At 50.6% G+C, this 12,307-nt stretch overlaps 3 protein-coding genes across 4 annotated transcripts in view; 2 read left to right on the top strand and 1 right to left on the bottom strand.

Annotated features, from left to right (window-relative positions):
- The first annotated feature begins 89 nt into the window (after window positions 1–89).
- On the top strand, window positions 90–8,518 carry LOC137795447 (basic immunoglobulin-like variable motif-containing protein). The gene is made up of 11 exons (XM_068592936.1): window positions 90–154; window positions 235–407; window positions 925–1,369; window positions 1,671–1,803; window positions 2,210–2,305; window positions 2,587–2,691; window positions 3,034–3,128; window positions 4,307–4,439; window positions 4,653–4,736; window positions 4,853–4,949; window positions 6,451–8,518. The coding sequence occupies exons 3-11, from the start codon at window positions 979–981 to the stop codon at window positions 6,736–6,738; spliced, it is 1,422 nt and encodes a 473-aa protein (XP_068449037.1). The 5' UTR covers window positions 90–154; window positions 235–407; window positions 925–978; the 3' UTR covers window positions 6,739–8,518.
- Window positions 8,319–12,307, bottom strand: part of zgc:172121 (uncharacterized protein LOC337599 homolog) — a 4,194-nt gene continuing 205 nt past the window's right edge. Inside the window, exons 2-10 of the mRNA XM_068592944.1 lie at window positions 11,781–11,940; window positions 11,432–11,545; window positions 11,271–11,338; window positions 10,979–11,151; window positions 10,781–10,884; window positions 10,539–10,697; window positions 8,978–9,183; window positions 8,669–8,748; window positions 8,319–8,536 (exon numbers count right to left, since the gene is read on the bottom strand). Coding sequence (XP_068449045.1) covers window positions 8,451–8,536; window positions 8,669–8,748; window positions 8,978–9,183; window positions 10,539–10,697; window positions 10,781–10,884; window positions 10,979–11,151; window positions 11,271–11,338; window positions 11,432–11,527 — 972 coding nt within the window. The 5' untranslated portion in view covers window positions 11,528–11,545; window positions 11,781–11,940 and the 3' untranslated portion in view covers window positions 8,319–8,450. The remainder of the gene's footprint in view (window positions 8,537–8,668; window positions 8,749–8,977; window positions 9,184–10,538; window positions 10,698–10,780; window positions 10,885–10,978; window positions 11,152–11,270; window positions 11,339–11,431; window positions 11,546–11,780; window positions 11,941–12,307) is intronic.
- nme7 (NME/NM23 family member 7) overlaps window positions 12,256–12,307 on the top strand; it is a 9,431-nt gene continuing 9,379 nt past the window's right edge. For both annotated transcript variants that reach the window (XM_068592938.1, XM_068592939.1), the window contains exon 1: window positions 12,256–12,307. This exon is cut by the window's right edge and continues 46 nt beyond it. The gene's annotated coding sequence lies outside the window, so the exon portion shown is untranslated.

Here is a 12,307-nt window from a genome sequence, read left to right on the forward strand (position 1 = left end):
CGCTCTGATTGGCTGTCAGGCCCCACCCGGCCGGTCGATCCACGCGTCACGAGCGGGTCTCAAGAAAAGATCAGTGACGTCATGTTGACCGTAAACATCACATAAAGCTCAACACACGTGCGTGAGGACGAGCACTGCGCGTGTTCTGGACCTGGTCGGTAACTTCTGTGTTTTCATGTTAATGTGAAGCTTTTTAATATCTAGATTTATTTTAACCCCCCCCCCACCCAGCAGAGTGGTACAGTCCAGTGAACCTCGCACCGGAAGTGGCGCTGGTCCGCCAGCAGCGGGGCTCGGGTTCCTCCTGACTGACGAACTGATGCTGCTGCAGGGGACCGGGACCGGGGGCCGGTAGGGTCTCCTCACGCGCACCACCCGGGTCCTCATCTGCTGCGCGTGCACGTCTGGTGAGGAAACAACAGCTGGGCGCGTTCACGATCACCGTGATACATAGATATCTTGTTATTAATAGTGTTTTGTACTGCAGTACAACTAAATACTACAACCTTATTATCACCATAATAATCAAAATAATACTCTGATATTCAAACTATTATCTTTACGTCATTATAGTATGTTTTGTGTTTTATCAACTTAATAAACAATAATACTGTCAGATAAACCCAAAAACTATAAGACATGTGTGTATATATGTGTGTGTGTGTATATATATATATATATATATATATATATATATATATATATATATATATATATATATATATATGTATATATGTGTGTATGTATATATATATATATATATATATATATATGTGTGTATATATATATATATATGTGTGTATATATATATATATATATATATATATATATATGTATATATATATATATATATATATATATATATATATATATATATATATATATATATATATATATATATCGTCATGTTTGTTTTCCTCTCAGGTTCTGAACTCCAGAGTGAACACGTCCTCCACGTCACTCACAGCCGGCGGTTCAATGCCGAACACGTCAGCGGGTCCAGGAGCGGCCCCGTCGTCCCCGTCGGGCCCCTCAGGCGGGCCGGAGGCCGGCCGGGCGCGGCGGGCCTCCAGCGCCGAGCGGTCCTGGTCCTGCCCCGTCACCCACTCCAGAGAGAAGTTCTACACCGTCTGCTCCGACTTCGCGCTGCTCAACCGCGCCGCCTCCGTGCACCGCCCCGGCCCCGCCCCCGAGCCGCGGGGCCCCGCCCCCGAGCCTCAAGCCCCCCGGGACCCGGGCCCCGGCCGGCCCGGAGGGGCCCGCGAGGAAGAGGACGAAGACGAGGACTGCAACATGGACGAGTCCTCCGTCCTGGCCTGGGACATCGACACCACGGACTTCAACCTGCTCACCAGGAAGATCAGAACCAGTACGAAGTACTAGTACACACATGTACTAGTACTCAGAATACTAGTACTCTGAGTACATACACATGTACTAGTACTCTGAATACATACACATGTACTAGTACTCTGAATACATACACATGTACGAGTACTCTGAATACATACACATGTACTAGTACTCTGAATACATACACATGTACGAGTACTCTGAATACATACACATGTACTAGTACTCTGAATACATACACATGTACGAGTACTCTGAATACATACACATGTACTAGTACTGTACTAGAGAGAGACATTGACTCCTCTCTGTTCCAGCTAACGTGAAGAAGAGCAGCAGGAAGTCTTCGTCGTCGTCGTCGGACCGCGCCGACAGGAACCTGCAGGCTCCGCCCCCTCAGGCCTCGCTGCAGGAGGTGCAGCAGAGGAAGGTCCTGGACCTCAGGAGATGGTACGGACATGCTGCTTACCCACAATGCACCACTGCAACCGAGACACCTCAAGTTGTACCAGAACAGACAACAACCAGAGAGAGAGAGAGAGAGTGTGTGTGTGTGTGTGTGTGTGTGTGTGTGTGTGTGTGTGTGTGTGTGTGTGTGTGTGTGTGTGTGTGTACTTCATTGCGATGTACTTCCTGTGTGAGTACTTTGTTGTGATGTACTTCCTGTGTGAGTACTTTGTTGTGATGTACTTCCTGTGTGAGTACTTCGTTGTGATGTACTTCCTGTGTGAGTACTTTGTTGTGATGTACTTCCTGTGTGAGTACTTCGTTGTGATGTACTTCCTGTGTGAGTACTTTATTGTGTAGTACTTCCTGTGTGAGTACTTCGTTGTGATGTACTTCCTGTGTACTTCAGGTTCTGCGTCAGCCGGCCGCAGTACAAGACCTCGTGTGGGATCTCGTCTCTGGTTTCCTGCTGGAACTTCCTGTTCAGCACGCTGGGTGCAGGAAGGTGAGCTTCTTCCTGTCTGAGGGAATTACCCACAATTCATAGCAATGTGATGGTAGACGCAGGGTTACCATGGAGACCTTAAAGGTAAACCTGTGAGTTTAAATACACTGAAGCTTTGAGGAAGTACACGGAATATTAAAACACAATATCCTCAGGAGTCAGGGCCTAAGGGGGATGCTGGGACCTCCTCAGACCTCCTCAGACCTCTTCAGACCTCCTCAGACCTCCTTAGACCTCCTCAGACCTCCTCAGACCTCCTCAGACTCTAACTGTTCTCTCAGTCTGCCCCCTATCTCTCAGGAGGAGGCGCTGCACATTCTGGGCTTCCAGCCGCCTTTTGAGGAGATCAAGTTTGGCCCCTTCACCGGCAACGCGACCCTGATGCGGTAAACACAACGCTGACCTGAACCATGACACCGACCTGAACCATGACACCGACCTGAACCATGACCACGACCTGAACCATGACCACGACCTGAACCATGACACCGACCTGAACCATGACCACGACCTGAACCATGACCACGACCTGAACCATGACACCGACCTGAACCATGACCACGACCTGAACCAAGACCACGACCTGAACCATGACCACGACCTGAACCATGACACCGACCTGAACCATGACCACGACCTGAACCATGACACCGACCTTCAGCTTCACCTTGAGCTCCGTGTGCGTGACTCGTCTCTCGGCAGTAACCAGGACTCTTTCTTCCTCACAGCTGGTTCCGGCAAATCAACGACAGCTTCCACGTGCGAGGCTGCTCCTACATCCTGTACAAGCCTCACGGGAAGCACAAGACGGCCGGAGAGACAGGTGAGAGGCAGGTGAGAGACAGGTGAGAGACAGGTGAGAGACAGGTGAGAGGCAGGTGAGAGGCAGGTGAGAGACAGGTGAGAGACAGGTGAGACAGGTGAGACAGGTGAGAGACAGGTGAGACAGGTGAGAGACAGGTGAGAGACAGGTGAGAGACAGGTGAGAGGCAGGTGAGAGACAGGTGAGACAGGTGAGACAAGTGAGTGACAGGTGAGAGACAGGTGAGACAAGTGAGCGACAGGTGAGAGACAGGTGAGAGGCAGGTGAGAGGCAGGTGGGCGACAGGTGGGCGACAGGTGAGAGACAGGTGAGTGACAGGTGAGAGACAGGTGAGAGACAGGTGAGACAGGTGAGAGACAGGTGAGAGACAGTTGAGAGACAGGTGAGAGGCAGGTGAGAGACAGGTGAGAGACAGGTGAGACAAGTGAGTGACAGGTGAGCGACAGGTGAGCGACAGGTGAGAGACAGGTGAGAGACAGGTGAGCGACAGGTGAGCGACAGGTGAGCGACAGGTGAGACAAGTGAGGGACAGGTGAGAGACAGGTGAGAGACAGGTGAGAGGCAGGTGAGAGGCAGGTGGGCGACAGGTGGGCGACAGGTGAGAGACAGGTGAGAGGCAGGTGGGCGACAGGTGGGCGACAGGTGAGAGACAGGTGAGCGACAGGTGAGAGACAGGTGAGACAGGTGAGAGACAGGTGAGACAAGTGAGCGACAGGTGAGAGACAGGTGAGAGACAGGTGAGAGGCAGGTGAGAGGCAGGTGAGAGGCAGGTGAGAGACAGGTGAGAGACAGGTGAGACAAGTGAGCGACAGGTGAGAGACAGGTGAGAGGCAGGTGAGAGGCAGGTGGGCGACAGGTGAGAGACAGGTGAGCGACAGGTGAGAGACAGGTGAGAGACAGGTGAGACAGGTGAGCGACAGGTGAGAGACAGGTGAGACAAGTTAGCGACAGGTCAGAGGCAGGTGGGCGACAGGTGGGCGACAGGTGAGAGACAGGTGAGAGACAGGTGAGAGACAGGTGAGAGGCAGGTGAGAGGCAGGTGAGAGACAGGTAAGAGACAGGTGAGTGACAGGTGAGAGACAGGTGAGAGGCAGGTGGGCGACAGGTGGGCGACAGGTGAGAGGCAGCTGCAGGTGCACTTGAGGGGTCGGCGGTCCTAACCACTCAGGTGTTTGCAGCTGAAGGAGCGCTGCTGAAGCTGACCCAGGGTCTACAGGACGAGTCCATGGCCTACATCTACCACTGCCAGAACCACTACTTCTGCCCGGTGGGGTTTGAGGCCACGCCCCTCAGAGCGGCCAAGGCCTACAGGTGGGCGTCGCCGTGCTCTCTTAAAGGGACAGTGTGGGCGATTGAGTTGAACCAACTAAACACCCCTCTGCTAAGCAGACGCTTATATATTCTGTAGCGACAGGTTCAGCATATTTATATTCATGCATACATATTGTTATATTATGTTTTTTTTCACTGAGCAATATTGTGTAAATTTAATTAGAAAAAGTTTAATTAGGCTGTTTCTTTAAGGGGCCCGTTGCCGCCCAACGAGGCGGAGCACTGGATCCTGATCGGAGAGCCCAGCAGGAAGCACCCAGCGCTCCACTGCAAGAAGTAAGTCCACTCCGGCGGGTTCTGGGTCGGAGCCGCTCAACACGGAGCCTCCTTGTTTCAGGTGTACATATGTATCTATGTATATTTATATATTATATATATTTATATTGTTTCAGGTGGCTGGACATTGTGACCGACCTCAACACGCAGAACCCGGAGTACCTGGACATCCGTCACACAGAGAGAGGGATCCAGCGCCGCAAGACCAAGAAGGTCCTGATCCTATTTAGTTTATCAGTATTACACCTCATTACAACACAATATATATTTTTTGCCCTCATCATTTCTTTTTTTGTATTTATGAAGAAAAACAACTATAAATGAATATAGCAAAGTAAAAGTACAACATTTACTATTTTTAATGGTTTACCGAGAGAGCATAAATATATGAATAATAATCTGGATCCTTGTAGACCAGCTGCTATAATCAATCAACACTATAACAAGCAATACGGTACGAGAAGCAGTACTGTATCGTCCATAATGTACAGTTTAAGGCTGTTGTTAAACCCTGGAACTGTACATTATTGTAGATACAGTACTGCTACAATAATGTACAGTTCCAGGTTTTTGGTAAACCTGGAACTGTACATTATGGACGATACAGTACGGCCTTGAGTATCGTATTGCTTTAATAATTACTTTTATAATACGGTTTACCTGCGACATTATAAATAGTAGCTGCCTTTCAGCACAACATAGTTGTAGCCGCCAAACGTTGTGTATCGCATTTCAGTAGCTGAGAGAAAGTAGTCCCACGAGAGAGAGAGAGAGAGAGAGAGAGAGAGGGAGAGGGAGAGGGAGAGAGAGAGAGAGGGAGAGAGAGAGAGAGAGATTTACTGAAATGACAATTGATAGACGCGTAAAATCTACCTGTTATTATTATGGGACGTAGTGACTATAACCTGATATTTTGTGTGCGCACTGATATGGAACACTCTGGTAAATGTAAACAGGCGTACAGCACAGTATGGCTCAATACAGCACAGTATGGCTCAATACAGCACAGTATGGCTCAATACAGCACAGTATGGCTCAATACAGTACATTATGGCTCAATACAGCACATTATGGAGCAATACAGTACATTATGGAGCTATACAGTACATTATGGCTCAATACAGTACATTATGGCTCAATACAGCACAGTATGGCTCAATACAGCACAGTATGGCTCAATACAGTACATTATGGCTCAATACAGCACAGTATGGCTCAATACAGCACAGTATGGCTCAATACAGCACAGTATGGCTCAATACAGTACATTATGGCTCAATACAGTACATTATGGCTCAATACAGCACAGTATGGCTCACTACAGCACATTATGGCTCAATACAGTACATTATGGCTCAATACAGTACATTATGGCTCAATACAGCACAGTATGGCTCAATACAGTACATTATGGCTCAATACAGCACATTATGGAGCAATACAGCACATTATGGAGCTATACAGTACATTATGGCTCAATACAGTACATTATGGCTCAATACAGTACATTATGGCTCAATACAGCACAGTATGGCTCAATACAGTACATTATGGAGCAATACAGTACATTATGGCTCAATACAGTACACCCCGTGAGTCACTCTCAACCAATCGGAATGCTTGATTTCATCTATCTGTGTTATAACTGTTAATATGGATCAGCAGTGATCAATAATGGGTCCCATTTGCTGATCAGACCCGTTTGGGCCCTCAGGTGGGGGGCAACCTGCACTGCATCATGGCCTTCCAGAGGGTCAACTGGCAGAAGCTCGGCCCTTGGGCTCTGAACCTGGAGAACCTGCACCACGACTTCCACCAGCAACGCCAACAGGACCAACAACGTCAGCAGGACCAGCAGGACCAACAGGACCAGCAGGAGGCCCCCCAGGAAGCCCATGAGGAGGCACCGTCCAGGCGGCTTGGCGTCCTGGGGCGCTCTCTCAGCACCGCGAGCAGGAAGACCCCCGTCAGGACCGACCTGGAGGGAGACGTTCCACACTGACGAGGTCTGCTGGTGGTCTGCATTTGACCGGTCTACGTTTGGCCGGTCTACTTTTGACCAGACTACATTTGACCGGTCTACGTTTGGCTAGTCTACGTTTGACCGGTCTACGTTTGGCCGGTCAACGTTTGGCCGGTCTACGTTTGGCCAGTCTACGTTTGACTGGTCTACGTTTGGCCGGTCTACGTTTGGCCGGTCTACGTTTGGCTAGTCTACGTTTGACCGGTCTACGTTTGGCTAGTCTACGTTTGGCCGGTCTACGTTTGGCCGGTCAACGTTTGGCCGGTCAACGTTTGGCCGGTCTACGTTTGGCAAGTCTACGTTTGACCAGTCTACGTTTGGAATGAATACACGTTTGATGCATCAGCGTTTTTAAGGGCAGAAATACAGAAAATGTAGAATATCACCAGACTTTTACTTGTTGGAGTTTTTTAAGACATTTTTGGGGCATATTGTAGTTTTTTAATGCTTTAAATCCAACGATGTGTTTAAAGTCTGTTTGTCGTCAGCACTGATGTCACTGGACGAACAGGAAGTGACCTCATTAAATACAAAATAAATGAAGGTTCACAATAGCGTATTGTAGCAGAAACGTAGTTAAGAACACAGATTGTGCTGATGCTAACGCTGATGCTAACGCTCACAAGGAGAAGTTTGTTTTCTCAAAGGTCATGATGACCGTTGCATCGCTTCAAACGGAGGTCGCGAGGCTGAACATTTAGCTTTTTACTTTTATTAACTTTACTCCACAGATTCATTCTACACTTATTTGAAGCAGAAACGAGTTGTTGTTTTATTAAAGTACTTTTAGAAGATGAGAATAATTTAATATTGTTTTCTTTATTTGACATCATTTAATCTCTGAAGGAAATGTATTTCAAACTTCTGGGCAAAAAGAAGTTAAATGTAAGTACTTTATTTCAAGACTTTTCAAAAGCTTTCTGTCATTTATTACATTTTTTCATTTCCTGATTTTACTTTAAATTAGAGAATAACATTATTATGAGACAAAGTGACTTCATCTGGTTGAATATGAAATATGACGATAAATATTGTTGATGTTTTCTCTATTTCTTTTGTTACTTTAATAATCATCGGGGAAAAAATCATAGAACAAGTGTTTTTGACCTTTAAACCTCGTTAAATATGAAGTCCCCTGCGTTGGACCAATCGTTAGAGTTCCTGAATCTCTCCCGTCGGCCTCCAGGGGGCGCCGCAGGGCTGCATGTGAGACGCTGAAGGAAGTGTTCACAGCCAACATGGAGCTGCCCCACATGGAGCTGCCCCACATGGGGCTGCCCCACGGGGGGCTGCCCCACGGGGGGCGCCGCACGGCCATGAAAGAACAAAGTTCACTAACTCGCTGGATATGTTCAACCGTTTTTTGTATTGACCACTAGGGGGCGGCGCTGCCAAAGAAGCTCGTCAATAAATGATCGTCTGTGCAATAAAACCTGTGATTGATCTTTAAAACCAACGTCAGACACACAGCGCTCTCTGAAGGTGGTTTGTTCGTATCCCACCGCCTTGAAGTGAAGCTCTCGTGTGTTCTTAAAGAATCATTCAGAACGAGCCTCAGAAACACTGCATGCTTTGTTTATTGTTTGTTGTGTGATTTGACGTCGTGGTGTATTTATTACTTATTTTACAATAAACAGATTCTTTCTACAAACTCCTGGAGCTCTTTCTTCTGTTCTCGCCCGCGGTCGTCGTCACATCGTCTCCGCGGTCGCGCTGGAAGACGTGATCTGTTGTCGGAGCTCGGCGATGTGAGCCGGGCCGACGCGACAGCACCCCCCTGTGGAGCGCCGAGGAAGTGCATGCAAGAGTTTCATTTAAACCAGTCGGCACGGGAAAACAGACACAATGACGTCAGCATCAAAATAGTAACGCACGAGGATTAAAGTGGAGAGAAAAGCGTTTATCTCACCGATTAAAGAGGCGCCTTGTTTCACCCAAATGTGACCGAGCTCAGCGATCGATGAGGAACGCTTCTCTGGTGTCCGCCATCTTTAAAGTACAAGGAACAAGGGGCTCACCCTTAAAAGTAGAGATAACACATGAAGCATAGACTTCTATACAACCAGAGGAGTCGCCCCCTGGTGGTCAGGAGAGAGAATGCAGCTTCAACACATGAAGCATAGACTTCTATACAACCAGTTTCATGTTCTTCTTCTTGCTGTTAAACCTCATGTAAATCTAAGGTTCTTGATATGCGTGGTGGTTCCTGTATCTTTACCCCCGCTCAGAGTCCCAGGCCTCTCCGCTGTTGGGGTAGACCACCCAGCCCCGGTCCGGGTTCCTCAGGGACCCGACTGAGTCCAGCAGCGGCTCCACCAGCGCCGGCGAGCAGCAGTTGACTCCCACAGCGAGCAGCTGAGAGGATGTGAGAGCGAGCTGCACGGCCTCCCTGAAGGAGCTGCCGTCACACAGGGAGCGGCCGTCCTGTTGGGTGGAGGCGACAACCAGTCAACCACCAGGCGACCACCAGGCGACAACCAGGCGACAACCAGGTGACCACCAGGCGACCACCAGGCGACAACCAGTCAACCACCAGGCGACCACCAGGCGACAACCAGGCGACAACCAGGTGACCACCAGGCGACCACCAGGCGACAACCAGTCAACCACCAAGCGACCACCAGGCGACCACCAGGCGACCACCAGGCGACAACCAGGTGACCACCAGGCGACCACCAGGCGACAACCAGGCGACAACCAGTCAACCACCAGGCGACCACCAGGCGACCACCAGGCGACCACCAGGCGACCACCAGGCGACCACCAAGTGACAACCAGTCGACCACCAGGCGACCACCAGGCGACCACCAGGCGACCACCAGGCGACAACCAGGTGACCACCAGGCGACCACCAGGCGACAACCAGGCGACAACCAGTCAACCACCAGGCGACCACCAGGCGACCACCAGGCGACCACCAGGCGACAACCAGGCGACCACCAGGCGACAACCAGTCAACCACCAGGCGACCACCAGGCGACCACCAGGCGACAACCAGTCAACCACCAGGCGACCACCAGGCGACAACCAGGCGACAACCAGGCGACCACCAGGCGACAACCAGGCGACAACCAGTCAACCACCAGGCGACCACCAGGCGACCACCAGGCGACAACCAGTCAACCACCAGGCGACCACCAGGCGACCACCAGGCGACAACCAGTCAACCACCAGGCGACCACCAGGCGACAACCAGTCAACCACCAGGTGACCACCAGGCGACAACCAGGCGACCACCAGGCGACAACCAGGCGACAACCAGGCGACCACCAGGCGACAACCAGTCGACCACCAGGCGACCACCAGGCGACCACCAGGCGACCACCAGGTGACCACCAGGCGACAACCAGTCGACCACCAGGCGACAACCAGGCGACCACCAGGTGACAACCAGTCAACCACCAGGCGACCACCAGGTGACCACCAGGCGACCACCAGGCGACAACCAGTCAACCACCAGGCGACCACCAGGTGACCACCAGGCGACAACCAGGCGACCACCAGGCGACAACCAGTCGACCACCAGGCGACAACCAGGTGACCACCAGGCGACCACCAGGCGACAACCAGTCAACCACCAGGCGACAACCAGGCGACAACCAGGCGACAACCAGTCGACCACCAGTCGACCACCAGGCGACCACCAGGCGACCACCAGTCGACCACCAGGTGACCACCAGGCGACCACCAAGTGACAACCAGTCGACCACCAGGCGACCACCAGGCGACCACCAGGCGACCACCAGGCGACCCGTGTCACGGTGGAGCGTTGCCGGTACCTTGCAGGAGAAGGACAGCCAGGCTCTGGTGTTGAACTCCCTCAGCAGCTCCAGCAGAGCCGCCGCCTCTTTGATGCTCGGGATCGTCTCCAAGGCGACCAGGTCGGCCCCGGCGGCGGCGAGGACGTCGATCTGAGGCCGATGAAAGACCTTCAGCTCCTGAGAGGGAACCGGACATCGAGAGCGGCGTTGAGCATCGAACCCCCGGGGCTCCATCGCGAGGACGGGATCAACGGACTCACCTCAACGCTCATCTGCTGCGCGTACGCGCCGCAGTACTCTGACCCGTCCTGAAGGAAGGCGCCGAACGGGCCCACGGACGCCGCCACCAGGGGCCGCCTGCGCCCTGCAAGACCACACAGAGGTCACAGGTTCTGTCCCGCATGGTTCTGTCCCGCTTGGTTCTGTACCCTTTGGTTCTGTCCCGCTTGGTTCCATACCTGTAGAACGAGCGTCGGAGGCGAAGCGGTCCACGGCGTCCCGGGCCAGCTGGACTCCAGCCCCCAGCAGCTCTCTGGCGCGCTCGGCGCTGACGTTCAGCTGCTCGGTGAAGCCGGCGACGCTGGCCTGGTAGGTTGCCGTGGTGATGATGTCAGCACCGGCGAGGAGGAACCTGGAGGGACAGAACCAAACGGGACAGAACCAAACGGTTCCGAGGGTTAACTGCATCGTCCTGAGAGAAAAGTTCTGCCGCCTGACAATTAAAAAGGTTACAAAGATTTGAATGAGGACCTGAAATGAGCTTCTGAGACGGCCTGAGGGTCCGTGAGGAGCAGCCTGGAGCTCCAGAGAGGGTCTCCCTACACACACACACACACACACACACACACACACACACACACACGTGAAGGTGATGTCACTAGCACATCCTCTCTGTGGACAACATGAGTTACCTGGATCGTGGCTCCGTGGGCCTCCAGCTCCGTGGCCAGACCTCCGTCCAGGACCAGCGGGCCCACGTGAAGCCTGAGAGGAGCCGGGGAGCCCATGAGGAACCGCTTCTTCTTCTGGTATAAATACACACACATACAGTGTATAAATACATCAGATAATAAGTATATCAGGATTTGAGTGTATAAGTGATATAACTATATCAGTATACATATGTGTCTACATGTATAAATACACACATATACAATGTATAAATACATCAGATAATAAGTATAAGAGTACATATGTGTATGCATGTGTCTATGTGTATAAATACATCAGTATATCAGTACATAAGTGTATCCTTCTTACTGTCTATGCTCCAAACAGCCGGCACCACTGAAGGAAATACGCTGGTTACTTTACTGCTGTTGTTGTTGTTCCGGGTTCAAAGGTTGCGTTCAGAGCCGCTCGTCATTTGGACAACTCTAGTGATTCCTTCCTCCACTAGATGGCGCGCCGGGACCGAGAGCTGAGTGAATAATAGCGAAGCATTCACATCAAACTTTCATATTTCATGTTACTTTAAATTGTGTCTTTCTTTAAGCAAGAAGAGTTTTTTCTTTTTATTAAACACACATTAAGACCCGCACGAGCTCACAGGATACGTAAATATAATATCATGTCATGTAACCTCTCACAGATAATACATACATAATACAATAAAATATATGAGAATAGTATGTAATGTCAATGTTATCAAAGACTTGCTGAATGTTTTATTCATGTATTAATAACAGTCTTTTCCTTCCGAGTTTAAAGTTTGCTTAAAGTTTCACTGGAAGTCCCTGAACGCACCTCTGTTTGTCACAGTTACCATAGTAACGAAGCTAACGGCT

The sequence above is a fragment of the Clinocottus analis genome, unplaced genomic scaffold, assembly GCF_023055335.1.
Source record: "Clinocottus analis isolate CAN_PGR_092001 unplaced genomic scaffold, fCliAna1.0.p SCAF_28, whole genome shotgun sequence".
Classification (NCBI taxonomy): Eukaryota; Metazoa; Chordata; class Actinopteri; order Perciformes; family Cottidae; genus Clinocottus; species Clinocottus analis.

What these genes read in the sequence shown, in the direction of transcription:
- LOC137795447 (XM_068592936.1), top strand. Translation starts at nt 979, where the DNA reads ATGCCGAACACGTCAGCGGGTCCAGGAGCGGCCCCGTCGTCCCCGTCG. An exon ending in CACCAGGAAGATCAGAACCA is followed by an intron (nt 1,370 to 1,670) that starts GTACGAAGTACT and finishes TCTCTGTTCCAG; the next exon opens with CTAACGTGAAGAAGAGCAGC. An exon ending in AGCACGCTGGGTGCAGGAAG is followed by an intron (nt 2,306 to 2,586) that starts GTGAGCTTCTTC and finishes CTGTTCTCTCAG; the next exon opens with TCTGCCCCCTATCTCTCAGG.